At 39.1% G+C, this 17,744-nt stretch overlaps 1 protein-coding gene across 8 annotated transcripts in view; it reads right to left on the bottom strand.

Moving 5' to 3' along the window:
• The window catches only part of ncor1 (nuclear receptor corepressor 1), a 65,435-nt gene extending 47,972 nt beyond the window's left edge, over positions 1-17,463 (bottom strand). For 4 of the 8 annotated variants that reach the window (XM_085175552.1, XM_085175556.1, XM_085175553.1 and 1 more), the window contains exons 1-9: positions 17,313-17,463; positions 13,566-13,755; positions 11,121-11,215; positions 9,276-9,483; positions 8,093-8,272; positions 6,088-6,201; positions 4,764-4,820; positions 4,571-4,623; positions 3,819-3,885 (exon numbers count right to left, since the gene is read on the bottom strand). In XM_085175552.1, the coding sequence (XP_085031678.1) occupies positions 3,819-3,885; positions 4,571-4,623; positions 4,764-4,820; positions 6,088-6,201; positions 8,093-8,272; positions 9,276-9,483; positions 11,121-11,215; positions 13,566-13,676 (885 nt within the window). In that variant the 5' untranslated portion in view covers positions 13,677-13,755; positions 17,313-17,463. Of the gene's footprint in view, positions 1-3,818; positions 3,886-4,570; positions 4,624-4,763; positions 4,821-6,087; positions 6,202-8,092; positions 8,273-8,410; positions 9,248-9,275; positions 9,484-11,120; positions 11,216-13,565; positions 13,756-17,312 lie in introns of those variants that run through there. The other 4 variants (XM_085175551.1, XM_085175555.1, XM_085175554.1 and 1 more) reach the window with 2 other exon arrangements.
• Positions 17,464-17,744: the final 281 nt, after the last annotated feature.

The raw sequence follows: 17,744 nt of genomic DNA, 5'->3' as shown, positions 1-17,744 counted from the left end.
GATGGCCACTAACTTTCTGCTTCTTAACTCTGATAAAACTGAGGTCATTGTACTTGGTGCTGAAAAGGTCTTACAAGGTCTTAAATAATCAGGCCCCATCTTATCTTAATGACCTTGTGGTACCATATCACCCTATTAGAGCACTCCGCTCTCGCTCTGCAGGCCTACTTGTTGTTCCTAGAGTATTTAAAAGTAGAATGGGAGGGAGAGCCTTCAGTTTTCGGGCCCCTCATCTGTGTAACCAGCTTCCAGTTTGGATTCGGGAGACAGACACTATCTCTACTTTTAAGATTAGGCTTAAAACTTTCCTTTTTGCTAAAGCATATAGTTAGGGCTGGACCAGGTGACCCTGAATCCTCCCTTAGTTATGCTGCAATAGATGTAGGCTGCCGGGGGATTCCCATGATGCATTGAGTTTTTCCTTTCCAGTCACCTTTCTCGCTCTCTATGTATTAACAGACCTCTCTGTGTTGAATCATATCTGTTATTAACCTCTGTCTCTCTTCCACAGCATGTCTTTTATCCTGTCTTCCTTCTCTCACCCCAACCGGTCGCAGCAGATGGCCGCCCCTCCCTGAGCCTGGTTCTGCCGGAGGTTTCTTCCTGTTAAAAGGGAGTTTTTCCTTCCCACTGTCGCCAAAGTGCTTGCTCATAGGGGGTCATATGATTTTTGGGTTTTTCTCTGTATCTATGAAGCGCCTTGAGGCGACTTTTGTTGTGATTTGGCGCTATATAAATAAAATTGAATTGAATTGAATTGAAAACGCCGTCCCCTAGTTTCCACCTAAACATGACATACCATGTTCTGACTGAGAGATTTTTGAAACTAATTAAAACGTACAGCTCTGCTACCATTTCCAACATAAATGAAGACAGGAAACTAAACAGCAGTGGCGTTTGTAGGGTTACTGAAGTTCGACTACCTGGTATATAATGTTGTGCTACGTGATTGCTAGCGACACAGCTATGTTAGTATAACATTAGCACAGTGAAGCTGGAGGATGAACGCCAACTTTTTTTCCACTCGATAAAAGTTAACGTGAGGGATTCTGTATGAACAAATGCAATCGCATAGCAGGATGCTATACACGGGCCAAACTTCAGTCAGGAGAACAACTGAGATTTATTCATCCACAATACAAGGTCATATGATTGTTGGGTTTTTCTCTGTATCTATGAAGCGCCTTGAGGCGACTTTTGTTGTGATTTGGCGCTATATAAATAAAATTGAATTGAATTGAATTGATAGTTATTAATATACTGCAACAACATGGGAATAGAACAGCTGCAAGAGAATTCAACATTAATGAATCAATGTTACAGAAGTGGAGGAAGCGCAGTTTTTGGCTTTTCCCATATTTCAAAAGTGCTTCATCTCTTTGCTATGACTGTCGCCCGGCATAATTTGATGATAATTGTTGTAGCCGCTGCGATGCTTTCGACCAAAACAGGCGCAGCTAGATGACATCATTAACATGCGCTAACGCGATAAAGCGGTATAGTCAAAAGCTCTATCGTTGGCCACATTTATATAGTTTCTATCGTATATCATTTATATCACCCACCCCTATGACTAACCTCATATTGTGGCTGGATTAGGGCTGTTCGATATATATCGGATGACGATATAAAAACGTCTATCGTTTCCTATTACGCTATCGTTTGTTTCGTGGTGTCGTAAACCAAACTGTTTACAGCCATATTTTTCATCGTTTTGACGGTCACTGTAGCGGCTATATTAATTTCTTAAAGTCTCTCTTTCTCTTATATTTAATATAACCACACTATGGACGGACAAGTGCCTGTTTTTACGTGTTGTCGTTAGCAACAATGACGGTAAAACCATCGCCTGGCTCCGCTGTCCGCTTGTTTGTTTTCCATGTAAACCTTTCACAATAAAGCTCAAGATCCTGTTGAGACTTTTCAGAATAAACTGAATCACATGAAAGAGTATGCAGAAAGTTTACGGATGAGAAGCAAAAAAAAGAGCCGTCAGGTGCTAAAAAATAAACCTTAGACTTAAACTTTGAAAGAAAATGGTGGCCGTTACAACTTATGTCTAAAAATGTATAGTTTCATGCATCAGTTAAAACACTCGAATCCAGGTAAAGGACACCCAGCTGGAAAACTAAACGCAAGTCGAGTTCCCTGAGATTCACAGAATTTACAGAAAATATTACATTTTTGTGATTTATATCGTTGTCAGGACGATAAATGTCTTATATCGGGATATGAGATTTTTGTCATATCGCACAGCCCTAGGCTGGATTATCTCAGTTGTTCTCCCCTACTGAAGTTTGGTCCATTTATAGCAATTTTCCATGCGATTGCATTTGTCAAAAAAATCAAGTGGAAAAAAGTTAGCGTTCATTCTTCACTGTGTTATGCTTTGTTATGCTAACATAGCTGTGTCGCTAGCTGGATATTAAACTTAATTGTTACACCTGGTAAAGCAGCTACGCTAATCATTTTATTAAAGACGAAAGAATTTAGAGTTTTTAACTCTCAGTGATGCCACAGTTTGACTTTGGGACCTGAAGCGGACGGAGTTTTGGGCCCATTGTGTTATGCTTTGTTATGCTAACATAGCTGTGTCGCTAGCGATCACTAGCACAGCATTATATACCAGCTAGTCCGACTTCAGTAACCCTACAAACGTTACTGCTGTGTAGTTTTCTGTCTTCATTTATGTTGGAAGTGATAGCAGGGCTGTACGTTTTATTTTTGCCCAGAAATCTCTCAGAACATTGTATATCATGTTTAGGTAACTAGCGAAACTAGCGAGCTAACTTTCTGCTAACTTCCTGCTAACTTCTAACTCCGTTAAATTTAATAAATTCTGTTTTCATGGATGCCTGGATGTTAAACTTAATTGTTACACCTGGTAAAGCAGCAACACTGATCATTTTTATTAAAGATGAAAGAATTTACACAGTGTTCGTTTGACTTTGGGACCTAATGCGGACGAATTTTTGGACCCAGATTACTATGAGTCGTGAGGCTCCTGACTACGGTAGCCATAACGCTCAGACAATCCATCAAGCGGTGCGGCTTTGTAGCTTAGCAAAGTCCTACTAAAACATTTTTTGACAGATTTTTGAGCGCTGTGTACCACATAAAATCGGTTCGAGGTCAGTAAACACAGCCAGAATTCATAGATGAGGCACACCAGATTATAAGGTGCACTGCTGATTTTTGAGAAAATTAAAGGATTTTAAGTGCGCCTTATAGTGCGGAAAATACGGTACCCTTTTTAAACTTTGTCCAAATCGAAGTCTCAATAATTAAACTTTCATGAGTAAGATAAAATGTTAATTTGCTTCACTGTAACCTTCTATATTTAACTACACATAATTACAAGAGTTTCTTTTAAAGAAAACTATTAAAACATATTTAAATTAAATGTTCACCAAGGTTCAGCATTTATTAGTCAGTCTAATAAAATGGACCCCGTAAAACTGTCTGATGTTCTGATACAAACTTTAAAACCAGAATAAATGTTTTGTTATTCGTGGCATGTATTGCTTCAAGATTCAATTCAATTCTTTTTCATGTAGATAGCGCCAACTCACACCAACTGTCGCCTCAAGGCGGTTAATATTTTAACGTAAAGATCCTGCAATAATACAGAGAAGACCCCAATAATCAAGATGGCTAAATTTTTTTTATCACAATGTGTTTATATCACATCAAGTTCAGCTCAGGTCATCTAAGGACAGTCACATACGTTATGGCTGTCACACTAACCATGGAAATACGGGATGCTATTTGAGCTGTATCCATAACAATGACACAAATAAATGTACAAGGACACTTACCCTTTGCTTACGTGCATGGTTCCTCCTCTTAAAAAACAAAATCAGCTTCTTCCTCATGACTTGGTTTCTGAAAGTGAACAGTTGCCAAAAATCAGTCACTATTTTTAAAGTATTACCAAAACAAAAAACAAAAACAAAAAAACAACTTCAGTTTCAACAGAGCAAGAGTTGCCTTTAGCTGCTACCTTTAAAAATTACAAAATTCATTGACGCAATGAGCTCAAATTCTGTTTCAGCACACTACCAAACACTTTATTTGTGTAGCAAATACAAAATACTGATAAGTATTCTGTTTGCACATGATGGTGGGGAAAGAATAGCGAGTGCGCCGACCCTGAATGTGCAACCTGTGCAGCAGATTCACACAAAAGTGGGCCCTGTCCTGATAAAAGCAGCGCCAGATGGGCTGCTCTCAAGGTACACAGCGATAAGGGTTTTGTCCCAGACGACACGACCTTCAACCCAACGCAACCTGCTTTAAACACACCCAATGCAGGCACATACACACATTTTCTCACTTCCTTTCTTGCTCTCCTTGGTGTCAGTAGGCCAGTTCAATGAGGTGACTCAGCATTAAGATTAGACTGACTTATCAGCGGGTTTATCTCGCCATGGTCAATATTACAGCCACTGCTGTCCTCAGCTCAGAGGCTTTTTATACTGATACCAAGGCAAACATCAGATCCTGTACTTAGGATATTTATTAAATCTATTTGTAAAAAAAAACAAAACAAAGAAACATGGACACTCACGTCTTGATGTTGTCATGGTACACCTTTGTGTCTGACGGCTGGTTATACAAAGGCTAAAAAACAAGAGGGAAAAAAACCCCCAACAGACCAGCAACAGATGGTGGATTAATTATTAGCCAACAGACAAACTGTAACACTACTTCTTAAACAAAGCTTATGTAAGGTCAAAAATCTTAACCATTAAACTACTTACCAGCTCAACCTTGGGACCAAGGCCTTCTAATATTTTATGGGCCTCTTCAGCTTTTTTCTAGATCGGGGAAAGAAAAAAAACAAGATTACAACAGGAGACTAAAAAAGAAACAGCAGGAACACACCATCTTCAGATATGGATGTTTATGTTGATTCTGAGACATTTTGCCAGCACAGCATTAAAAGGAAGGTTCAGTTAAAATAGAGGGGGCAAATGTTTTTCCTTTCTCAAGTGAAGTACTGAACTATGGCCATAACCATAATCTTAAGACTTTAAGACTAAACAAAAATGTTTAACAGACACGTGTTTGATTATTTCAGATGTATTCAATTGGCTTGACATATAATCTTCCTCCATTAATTAATTCAAAAAGCAAGAAATTGCAAAAGCCTGAAAAGCAATTCACAATACAAAATAAGAAATAAATAAAAGAATGAGAACTCCCACTGAAGTGTAAATAATAGGGCATTCAAGGCAGTATTCCTGAATCGCTGCAGTCTGTCAGCTTTTTCAAGATCATTAGGGACATACCAACTCTTCATTTTCACATTTCACAAACCCCCATCTGTAGACTGAGATAAACAACCACAGCTGCCAGACTAAATGCTATGTGCAAAGCCTGAGCAGCTTTACAGCCTAAAGGGTTAATGGTTGACTGAGAAGGGAAGGCGTGTCCCAGCGCTCTCCTACCACAACACTGTCTGACACAGATGAACTCCAGTGACCTCTGTAAACACATCCTCACTTGCTGCACTGTTGTTCAACTGAAATACACATAATGAGGCTTACCTCCGCCCTTGAATGAGATTAATATATTCTTAACCGATACAAAGAATCACATCTTCTGTTTGATAAACAGATTCGGCACTTAAAAGAAGCATCATTTCTAGTCCCATTAACTTCAAAACACAATGCTACAACCACAAAATATTCCACCTTCTTCTAACAGATGATGCATATAAACGGGGGTAAGGAGAGTCAGCAATAACAGGAACCATTCAGATATCATCAGTTGGTTACCACAGCTTAGATACTACAGAAAGTGATTAGTGGGAGTGAAATTAAACTCCAAACCCATCAGCTAACAAAAGGAATTACTTAATTTGAGGGTGGAGACTGTCACGGGTTGGCTGGTGTCATTGGTGGTTTTAACACTTGCTCACAGCTTATTGTGGCACGATTTTAAACAGAAAAAGTAATGTTGTTCTCCCAGCTCTGCAGACACTGTTTGCAATTATTCAAGATAATAAACTAACAGAGACCAGAGAGCAAAGAACCAATGCTACTTGCAGGCGTGTCTTTGTATTTGCATGAGACGACTAACCCTGTTTTCGTCGTAGATGATTTGGACTATGCTGCGGTGCTTGTGCTCCACTGGGGGAGGAGTCACTGGCTTTTCGGGCTCCACTGGCTTTGCTGCTTCCTCTTCAAGTTGTTGCTAAGAGACAACAAGAACACATGAATTTTTGACCCATGGCACACAAGATCAGAATAACAATGTGGAGTGGAGAGACTTATTTCATTTATGCATGACCATACAGAGCAGATTGTGAAAAAACACAGATCCATAAACAGTGTAGTGATCTGATCCCGGCATCTCATATATGAGGACCGTGCAGGTATTGTCAAATTATTCCCTGCAGGCGTTTTTGTGTATAAGGCTGAAGGTTTCTGCCACTGGGGCTAGGGCTGTGCGATATGACCAAAATCTCATATCCCGATATAAAACATCTATCGTCCGATAACGATATAAATCACAAAAAATGTAATATTTTCTGTAAATTCTGTGAATCTCGGATAGGTGAAGTGTTTCCAGCTGGGCGTCTTGTACCTGGAGTCGAGTGTTTTAACCGATGCATGAAACTACACATTTTTAGACATAGGTTGTAACGGCCGCCGTTTTCTTTGTGAGTATTTATTACACGACGTGCTGCGGGGAAAGCCTGTTCTAATGTTTGAGTCTAAGGTTTATTTTTTAGCACCTGACGACTCTGTTTTTGCTTCTCATCCGTCAATACTCTGCATACTTTTTCACGTGATTCTGTTTATTTTGAAAATTCTCAACAGGATCTTGAGCTTTATTGTGAAAGGTTTATGTGGAAAATAAACAAGCGGACATGCGATGGTGTTACCGTCATTGTTGCTAACGACAACCCATAAAAACAGGCACTTATCCGTCCGTAGTGTGGTTATATTAAATATAAGAGAAAGAGAGAACTTTAAAAAATTAATATAGCCACTACAGTGACCATCAAAACGATGAAAAAAATATTGCCGTAAACAGTTTATTTTGCGACACCACGAAACAAACGATAGTGTAAAATGAAACAATAGACGTTTTTATATTGTCATCCGATATATATCGTTATATCGAACAGCCCTAACTGGGGCCATGTTAATAAACACAGACACACTAATCTGCTGAATGTTTGCTAGGTCAATGTTTACAAGCTAAAGGTTATGTAAACTACCAGGTTACAGGGACCAGATTAGGAGTTCCTGAAATACCTCAAATAAACATTAAATCCCTGAAAACCTTGGGAAAAGGCATACTGGAAAAGGGAGAGGTATTCTCTTGCAGCCTTGATCAGCTAACATTTCTATCTAATTAAGTAGAATTCCAAAAGAGATAGCAGTTCGAAGACGACCAAGAAGTAAAAAAACAAACAAACAAAAAAACAACAATCTAATCTAAATAGGACGCTGAGCTGAAGAAAAAAAGTAAACCTAGGGATCTAGAAATGTAGTTTCTGAGAGTGCCTTCTAGGAAAAATACAAGAAAATGAAAGACACAAGTCTGTCAGCCTATAGATTTACAGCAGAGGCATCTTATAGCCCTGAGGAATGCTTTAATTTTCAAGGTCAATGAGCAACTTGGAGCTCACCGAGAAGATAAGCCAGCCTCCAGGGCTCATCATCACCAAGTCACTAGAGAACTTGATATTTAGCACCAGACATACTGAACAGGCTTTTCTCAAAGGGAAAGACTTCCGGTAGATTACTTTAACCCTGAGCTGAGAGTACAACACTTTTTACACTACATGGATCTGCGGATTTCTGAGACCCTCCCATGAATATTTTTCTTAGTATTTATCCTCAGTGTCACTTTCAATAAAAAGTCAGTTTGAAGTTTAGCTGTGATACAGTTGCATAAAAGCAACAAAACATTTATATTTAAGCACTTCCTCAATGCTGTTCTAAAATTTGTATCATATCAGTCTCTCAGTTTATTTCTTAAAGAAAAAGAAAGAAAAACATTATCTGTGCCAAGTTTTCTTACACAACACTCATTGTGTTTGAAATATGTTAGGCCAAGCTGGGTAACCAACCTGCTTTTTCTTCAACTTGAAAATCTGCTGCTCCACTTTAGCAATCTCTCGGTCTACACGGTCCATACTCTGGATCAGCTCTTCCTTGGACAGTTTAGAAGGAGAGGTGTCCTGCTCCTCCCCCATGTGTAGTGTAGGTCCTCCTGGGGAAGACTCCACTTTGACAGTGAACTGAGTCTCCTGGCAAAAAACCCCAAAAAACTGTTAAATAAGTTTATACAAATTATTGGTAGGCAATCTGGCAATAATATGACAGAAGAGCTTAATTTACCAAGTATTTTATTTTTGAAAATTAATTCACCACTAACCAGCACAAACCTGTTTGGTTTCATGCTTCCCTATGCGCAGGCTCTGAGCCATTCAGCTACCTCTCCAGTCGTTCTCACCTCCTACAGACTGACTCTGACTGTCATTGTCTAGCAGCTAGAAAGAGCATTTCTTGTTCTACTCTGCCTTTCCAGATCACAGATGATGTCCAAGGCAGAACAAGGACTACAACCTTCACTGGCAGTCCAAGACAGCAGAGTTCCTCTGATTGTAGGATGAGAGACTAAGCAAAAACGCAGCTGAACAACATCAAGTACTGACAGTAGAGAAACATGAGCTGGTGCATGGCTTACTGGCTAACCTGACAGTATCAGCAAAGACCAGATAAATATGCACTGCTCAGATCCAAAGGCCTATAAATTACATCCTCTGAGGATACAAATCAAATCAACACCTTACCAAAATAGCCCCATCCTGCAATAAAACATTCATAAAACGTCATGACTGCATTAGTCTTAAGTGTTTTCAGAATCCATGAGTGTCTACTCAGACTCGAGTTTTTTTTATTGTCTACAAGAACCTGTTGTTAAGTTCATGACTTTAGCAACTGCGAAATAAAGGGCCTATGGCTGATGTTTTAAAATTTGGCCATTATAAATAGTGGAGAGCCTTGTTTTGTACAGTGATTGTGCTTTAGTCCTCATTTATATTCACTTTTGTTCCAACAAAATAAAGAAATCTTAATTATGGAAAAGAACTGACCTCATCTTTTGTCTTTCAGATGTTCATAACAATAACTTTTATGAATACTGAACACTGACATTAGTAAATGTTAGTCCAATCTTAAGCTTAATTATTTCTGCCTGATAAACTGGTTCAAATACAGGACCTACAAAATAAAAAATATGATGCCCACCTTCTTGACCTCCACAGTGGCTCTTAGGCTGTCCTGTACACTATGGGGCACAGGCAGAACAATACCCCCCGCAGTGGGAGGGGTGCGGGTGATATGAGCCTCAGCAACAGTCTCCAGGCGAGGGCGTTTAGCCTCCAAGACCTCATGCTCAGGTTGGGCTGAGACAGAGTGAAACTGGTGTTCGTAACCATGGCGCCTCTCTGGAGGCCTGACAAAGAAAAGTAAACAAGAAATTTACAAATTTATCAGAAACTGCAACTAGCTGTCAAAATTAATTGGAGGATGCAAGTAGGGCTGGGCCATATTATACCGTTCACGGTAATACCGGTACAATGTAAGGCAACGATAAGAAAATGGAATATCGTGATAGAATATGAGTAAAACGTGCATGCGGACACAAAAGCATGGCGGTAACGGAGAATGAAAAGAGAGAAAGCGGATTGTTCAGTGAAACGGATGAACCAGAATTGGTTTGTAAAAATGGTGCTACTTCAGTGATGTGGAACTGGTTTGGTGTTTGTCCATCAGATACCCACCAAAGCACATTTTTTTGTAGAACATGCACAAGGGCCGTCATTATTGCCATATTTAGACTAACGTACTCATAAATCTGGGTCCTAAACTCCATCAATTTCAGGTCCCAAAGTCAAACGAACACTGCAGCATCACTGAGAGTTAAAAACTGTCTAAATTCTTTCACCTTTAATAAAACGATCAGCATTGTTGCTTTACCAGGTGTAACTATGAAGTTTAACATCCAGGCATCCATGAAAACAGAATTTATTACATTTAACGGAGTTAGAAGTTAACAGGAAGTTAGCGGAAGTTAGCTCGCTAGCTTCGCTAGTTACCTAAGCATGATGTAGCATGTTCTGACTGAGAGATTTCTGAAAAAATTCAAACGTACAGCTCTGCTATCACTTCCAACATAAATGAAGATAGGAACCTAAGCAGCAGTGATGTTTGTAAGGTTACTGAAGTTGGGCTAGGTGGTATATAATGATGTGTTATGTGGTCGATAGCGACACAGCTATGTTAGCATAACATAAACAGTGGAGCTGAAGGATGAACGCTAACACTTTCCCACTCGATAAAAGTTAACGTGAAGGTTCCTGATGGTTAGAGACAAATGCAATTGCATGGCAGGATGCTGTAAACGGACCAAACTTCAGTCAGGACAACAACTGAGATAATCCATCCACAATAGAATGTTAGTCATTAATATACTGCAACAACATGGGAATAGAGCAGCTGTGATAGAATACAGCATTAATGAATCAATGGTACAGAAGTGGAGGAAGCAAGAAGAATGAGTTGAATAGTTTGATTTATCTGACTGCTTTGTTTCGCTTAATGTGTCTTATGTGTCCGAAAAATACGTATTTGACTTTTTTATTTGGCACACTGCAATTTAATGTTGCAAAGCACCTCTTTTTAACTTCAGTGGATATTATACATGGTTATGGTCAGGATATGTCAGCCCATTTCTACTGGAAATGCCTTTTGGTTAAACTTCCAGCAAGGAATTTGCATTTGCACTGTTAAATTTTTATATAGCTTTAATGCACATAAAAAAACAGCTGCTTGTTTAAGTGAAAATAAATGGATGGGGGATTTTTGCGCTAGTAAAGTTGTGAAGTTGTATTTTGTCTCGCATCAATTATATTGTCAGTTATATTGTTATCGCAAATTTTCAAATATATATCATGATAAATATTTTTGGCCATATCGCCCTGCTTTAGATGCAAGAAGGGAAAACCTCTCTAGAACAAAACCTAAAATGAAATAAGAAAGCACCTAATAAAGCCTAATAAGCAGCTTGGTATTTGAATCTTACGCTTCTACCTTTCAGCTCCAGGGTGGAATTCGGACAGTAAAGACGGTCTTCTGCGACCCTGTGGATCCTGCATGTGATTCCGGTAGTCTGGGACGGTGAAATCCTAAAGGCAAGAGGAACACTTAGCAAATTAATTCTTAAATCTCAATCTTATTCAAGTTCTTGACAGTGTGAAGCAGGGAAAATGGAAATCAGTACACCAAAACAAACATCACCTCACATACCATAACAAACTATAAGCACCTCACAGATGCAGCAACCGGATCATCCTTAGAAAATAGTGTCTACAAAAGCGACACATTTCTCTGCCACAGATACATCTTACTTTGAATCAGTAAAGCTGCCTCCACTGCCTGCTTCACTCACACTTTTACACATGAACTATAACCTGAAGCACAATGCTTTTTTTTTTTTTACCCTTTAGCAGCTCATGTAAGCACCATCACTGGCTGTACAATGCGCTGTCAAAAGCTTTGAGGGGCACAAAATCATGTAACTGCGATGTCCCCAGTTAGAGTCTAGCCATGGACCTGTGCTGCATCTCACCTCATGCATACATACACACATAAACACATGCCTGCAACCCCACCCATCACATTTCCTGTAAAAACTGTTCTACTTAATCTAATAAAGGCAACTCAATGGGCATTTCTGCCACTCAGCTGCAACTCTGAGTAGACAATCACGATGCCAGCAATCAGAGATTAAAATCATAAATAATTAAGCTAATTAGCTTTGCTTATTTTGTTAGCTTACATAATTTTATTTGTTGGTTTATTTAACAGGGACATTGCAGATATAAAGAAAAAGAAAAACAGCTATAAATGCGGCACAGTTATCCAAGAGGCCAATTAAACAGCCTGGAACCCCCCCCCCCCCTCCCCCGGGCAGAGGTCAGAGTAAGGACAGAATACAACATCATTGTTAAGCTTACCAGGAATATACAAAAAAAATATATATATCCTAGTACTAGAGAATAAGGGCTGGCCTGAAGTGAGGCCCAGTTCCACTCGTTTTTCAAACGTGTCATTAGTCAGTTCACAATGGAATTACTGAAACCAGCAGCACTACTCCTCCTCTGGCAAACTAAAAGGAATGTTGTTGATGGCAAGAACATTGATTAAAATGTCTGTAATAGTCAGGGGCTTTTATCCAAAACCGTATGGGGTAAAGAACACAGAAATGTTATCAGCACAGTGTGACTGCCAAACAAACCTGAACAAGCAAATGCAGTTACAGGAAACATTTCTAAATTCCCATTTTGTCCCAGATTTAAGCAAACAATGTGAATGCTCAGAAATGTCCCATCGAGAGTTTTCTGTGAAAGTATGCTTCTAAGAAACGTGTCACTGAAAATGTCCAAACACCATCCAACATTCTCAAATGAATGCGCAAAAGGACGATGCTCTAGAGTTAAATACTGCTACGGGAATTACCACCACACATGGTTTTTCACTACTGAGACTACAAGCAAATTTAATCAGCATCGATGCATTTCTAATTGGTTTAAATAAACAATGTAACACTAATAAATTAAAAAATGGGTTTGGTCTTGGGTTTTGTTTTGTTTTTTTAAATCACTTCCATCTTCAGTTGTAGTTGAAAATGAAGCAATAAAGCTCCTTAAAATGAAGCCACAAACAACATGACAGTGAGCTTGGTAAAAACTTTGGACTCGTTTTCCATGCAAAGATGGAATCTGGCTGTAAATTAGTCCGAGCATGTGCATTACCTTTTCAAATCAACTGGTTCAAAAGTAAGCCCAAAGCCTCAATTAACAACATCTTTAAAGTTCTGCTGTCATTGGCCAATCTTTTATTCACGCATATAATATAAACAAAAACAAAAACTTCTTTGTAAGGAGTGCAGTTCCAATTCAGTATGAAGAGATATGATATCTACTCATACTGCACCCTAAGCCACAATTAACAAAAAGAGGAACAGATTGATTTCATTTGGAATACTAGCTAAAGCTAGACTACTAATCAAATTTTAGATTCTATCGCATTTTTGACATCCAACAATTACAAAAACTAAATGGTGTGTATTTATTATCTGATTTCAGCAACAATAAAATCATTTTACACCATTTTGTTTTTACTGAAAACAGTAGTGTAATTTCTCATAGAAGTAAAGCTATGGCTCCATAGTGTAGCTTCTTTTGGCATTAGCCCAACAAGCAAAAGATCCCTGGTTCAATCCTGGGAGGACACTGATTGGTCAACTCAGAACAAGTGGTATTTTTGAAAAGTGAAAATAATCTATCCCCTGCTCTTTCAGATATCGCCATCAACAGCTTAAAATCTATCATACAGGCAAACACTAACGCAACACGGTCAAAGCTGTCAGTGAGATTCTACACCACAACAAAAAGGCTAATAGGGGTTGACTCGGGTGAGGATACAAACATGACTGTTCGCTCAAAACAAAAGAAAGCAGAAAGGAGGCTTTACCTGTGGGTGCCGGCTGCTGGTAAAGGTGTACTGGACAGATTGTGATGGGTATCGGCTCTGCTCACTGCTGAAGCTCCCCTGACTCGGGGGGTAGCCCGAGCTACTGGACATCCTGGCTCAGTGCTAGCGGGCTGCAGCTGCTTCACGGAATGCAGAGTTTAGCTAGACCATGTTGGGAGACACGAACCACCTGCACCAGACAGAAACATACATGCACTTTTCAAAGAGTCACATTTAAGACATGAATGTATATATTTTTAAAAAAGTATTTTTCTGTACTTAAAAAAACCTAATCAAGTCATTATATAAGCTGAAAATATTTAAGTGCATGATAAAAATCTTTTTCAAGAACCCTGCAACAATCACACAAACCAGAACTGGAAATGAGCAACACAAACACATAGGCACTAGGGAACAGACCAGTCCCAATGTGATCAGGCTGGTTAAGACGTATTTATATGAACAACAAAGTATCTGTGAGGAGAATTTTGGCTTTGATCAAAAATCACCTCATTCCCAGTGTAAGTAATGAAGTTAACATACCCCAAAATAAAATAATTATAACACTAACATTATTATTTATAATTCAATGAACCTGATTCATGACTGTTTGTATTAACCTAAATCTTTTGTTTTAGACTGTGTAATGTGTAGGGAGCTCAAACATACAAAAATGCACCCAGATTCAAAATCACCAACAAAAAAGACCACCAATATTTAGATATTCTTTTTATTTATTTTAAAGAAGGAAAAAAAAGACTTTCACACCTCCGGCCAATTGCCAATTAATGTTTTTGGACTCTTACGCAAAGTGAACCCACACAGGTAAGGGCAAAACAAGACTCCAACCCAGAACCCTGTTGCTGTGAGGAGAGTGCTAGCCATGACTCCACCATGCTGCTCTATATTTGACATTAATAACCTAAATCTGCAAAATATTTAGTAACTTAAAATGTTTAAAATAAACAGACTCAGCCTTGCTGCAGGCATCACTGTTAAAAAAAGAGAGAGGTGGAGGGTGGTGAACAGGTGGTTTGATGAAGGAATTTTATTGACATTTTATTGTGAAAATACTGACTGTAGGGGAAAGAAAAATACTTATTTGTGAGCGTCTATTTCAGCTACTTTGAGTCACAGGTGTATTCATACTATTCATTTACTGCCTCCATGTCTTTGGTTACACTGAAATCAGATTATAACATCTGGATAAACGGATTGCAGAAAACCAGCATTTAAATGTCAATTTATTTCTACAATTTATTTTTAAAACTGTGAAGACATTTTCTACACGTGGCACAAGATTCATAGATTTTTAATCAATATATTATTATGGTTTGTATCTTCTGTACAAACAATCTACTGTGTATTGAAGGCTATTTCCCTTTACATGGGAACAGTTTCTCAGATTTTAACAAACTTCTGTTCGGAGGTGGTTTAAACTTTCTATTCATGTTGTTTCACGTTCTTCTATCAGAATAGCATCCCATAACTGTACCCACGATGAACAACTTAGCCACTGCATTTAAACAAAACTGGATTCAGATGAAAATGAGTGAGTTTGTCTTGGCTGCGCAGAATCCTGTCACCCTCAATTAGTCAAGCATCGTACAAAGAACAAGAGCCAGGACCGAGCCAGGGTGCATTGTCTTCTCTCTAATAACAAATCATAGAGCCCAGATACTCCAGTGCGTTCCAAATGAACTAATGCACAAAATTTTGTATTTTGACTAAATATTTATGGATAAAAACAACACATACCAACAATAGGCCTGTAAGACACAAGGAAAATCTGTCATGTGTGATAACAGTGCCAATATCATAGATTACACGATATGACTGGCCATAAACAAATGGTAAATGGCCTGTATTTATATAGCGCTTTACTAGTCCCTAAGGACCCCAAAGCGCTTTACATATCCAGTCATCCACCCATTCACACACTAGTGATGGCAAGCTACATTGTAGCCACAGCCACCCTGGGGCGCACTGACAGAGGCGAGGCTGCCGGACACTGGCGCCACCGGGCCCTCTGACCACCACCAGTAGGCAACGGGTGAAGTGTCTTGCCCAAGGACACAACGACCGAGACTGTCCAAGCCGGGGCTCGAACCGGCAACCTTCCGATTACAAGGCGAACTCCCAACTCCCCAGGGTGGCTGTGGCTACAACATAGCTTGCCATCACCAGTGTGTGAATGATTGGATGTGTAAAGCACTTTGGGGTCCTTAGGGACTAGTAAAGCGCTATACAGGCCATTTACCTTTCAATCCCTGGCCGAGATCTACTTTAATAATTAGAAAAAGACTACAAACAACAAAATAACTTGTAACTACCCAACTGGTGATTGCTGGTGGGGTTTTATTTTAAATAAAAACAAATAAAAAAAGAACTTTCATGGCTCCCTTTGTAAACCCTAAATGCAGTGACAAATGTGTTCATCATCATCATCATCTCCACAAAACCAGCACTGTGAATGTGGTTCTTAAATCTATAAAAGGCTCAACCTCATTTTCAATAGCACCTTCTGGCTTTGAGCCAAATTCAGGTAGAACAAATCAGCTCAGCAATTACAGGTCAAAATGTTTGGCGGTAAATGAAATAAGAGAAACTGCTAAAAGAGTTCTGAGCAGCCCCACAGCTGCCTGAAGTATTACCATTTTATTGTTCTGAAAAAACTGAATCGCAGCATGTGGCGATGACCTTCTATTTACAAGCATAGCTGACACACAAACCAAACCTGGAAAGTATTTTGTTAAAGTCGCAAGGATAAAGCTAGGGAAGTCATATACTTCTAAATATAATTCAAAATAATTTAAAAATATTAACACGTGTCCTCTCAATAAGAAACAGCTAACCTCCTAGGCTCCAGAATGCCTTGTCTCTTACAGTGCTTCATTCGGGGCATTAAATCACTTAAACCTTTCTTAACACGATAGTTTCTAAAAGCAGAGCATAATAATAATGACATAGGTATGCTTAGCATTACAATCTGGAACTCTACTTCTTAGGGGCCTGACTATAGCCTCATTCTCAGTTGTAGTGTATGTTAGTGTAACTTGCAAACAAACCCATGATGGGAGTCATTTCTTGGATCTCTCGCACTTTAAAATAATGTAATATGGCAGCTAAACGAAAATGATGCTCCTGTGTGTTCTCAGCGTCTTAATTGTAATATTCGACCGGATTGGGGTCGTTACATCTGCAGAATTTAAAAAAAAAATCCTACTTTCATCAGTTTTCTTCGTATCGCGGTAAAGTTCTAAGTAAAGTTAGCAAGTAAATTATTTACAGCGGTCCCTCTGATCATTTCCACACTAACCCAGCAGCTGTGGTGACCTCCCTGGCCTCAGCTACAGGCATCCATGGTGAAATAATGCTGTTGTACGTTGTTATTGTTGTCTTTTAACGCCACACTGTCATATAAACGCAACTGAATTTGTATCTTATCTTGATCGGCGGGATGGGGTTATTTCTATAACAGAGAGCATCCCCGGAAATGCGCCAAAATCGTGCACGACAATAAAGGTCCATTTTAAGATATGCGGTACTTTAACGCTTTAGCTTAGTGTCGTGGCGTTTAAGATATTGCTGTTGTTGTCGCTAGCTTGCTAAGTTAGCCGTATTTCACCTTTGAAATCTCAACCACGTCGCCATCTTGCAAGGCAGATTTTCAGCGTAGACCGGGACGCTTAAATAGCGTGCTAATTAGACATGTTGATGTGCTGCATGGTAACTATTTTTACTTACCTCATTATAAGAAAATATATCGATGGCAGAGAAAGGGTTCCCTGTGCAGAAATATGTGGCAATAGTTGATTGTAAATCCGCGGGTTATGGGCTGTGGACGACTGTGCAGTCTGAAGGCTGCGCCGCATTTGTCGGTTGATGTCCTGGCAGAGTAAAAAAGATTCCCCTTATTATTAATGAATCCCCAGGGTATATCTAGTCCTTAAAATATATGTATATACGAATAAAACTAGACTCTGCAGAAAACAGAGCAAGTGGCTGCCAAATGCCATTTTTTGCGAAGAACTTTAAAATATTATTTTGGAGTGTTATATATCTGTAAGGACAATGTCATGGTGTGACAACTAAATCTTCCCCTCAAACACGATAATGTTCTCAGTGTTTTTTTCTTTATTTCACTTTTCAGAAACGATTATTTCTCTCGATTTATAC

The sequence above is a fragment of the Neolamprologus multifasciatus genome, chromosome 10 (assembly GCF_963576455.1).
Source record: "Neolamprologus multifasciatus chromosome 10, fNeoMul1.2, whole genome shotgun sequence".
NCBI classification, from domain to species: Eukaryota; Metazoa; Chordata; class Actinopteri; order Cichliformes; family Cichlidae; genus Neolamprologus; species Neolamprologus multifasciatus.
Note: the sequence above shows the minus strand (reverse complement) of the source record. Positions and strands in the feature narration are given on the sequence as shown.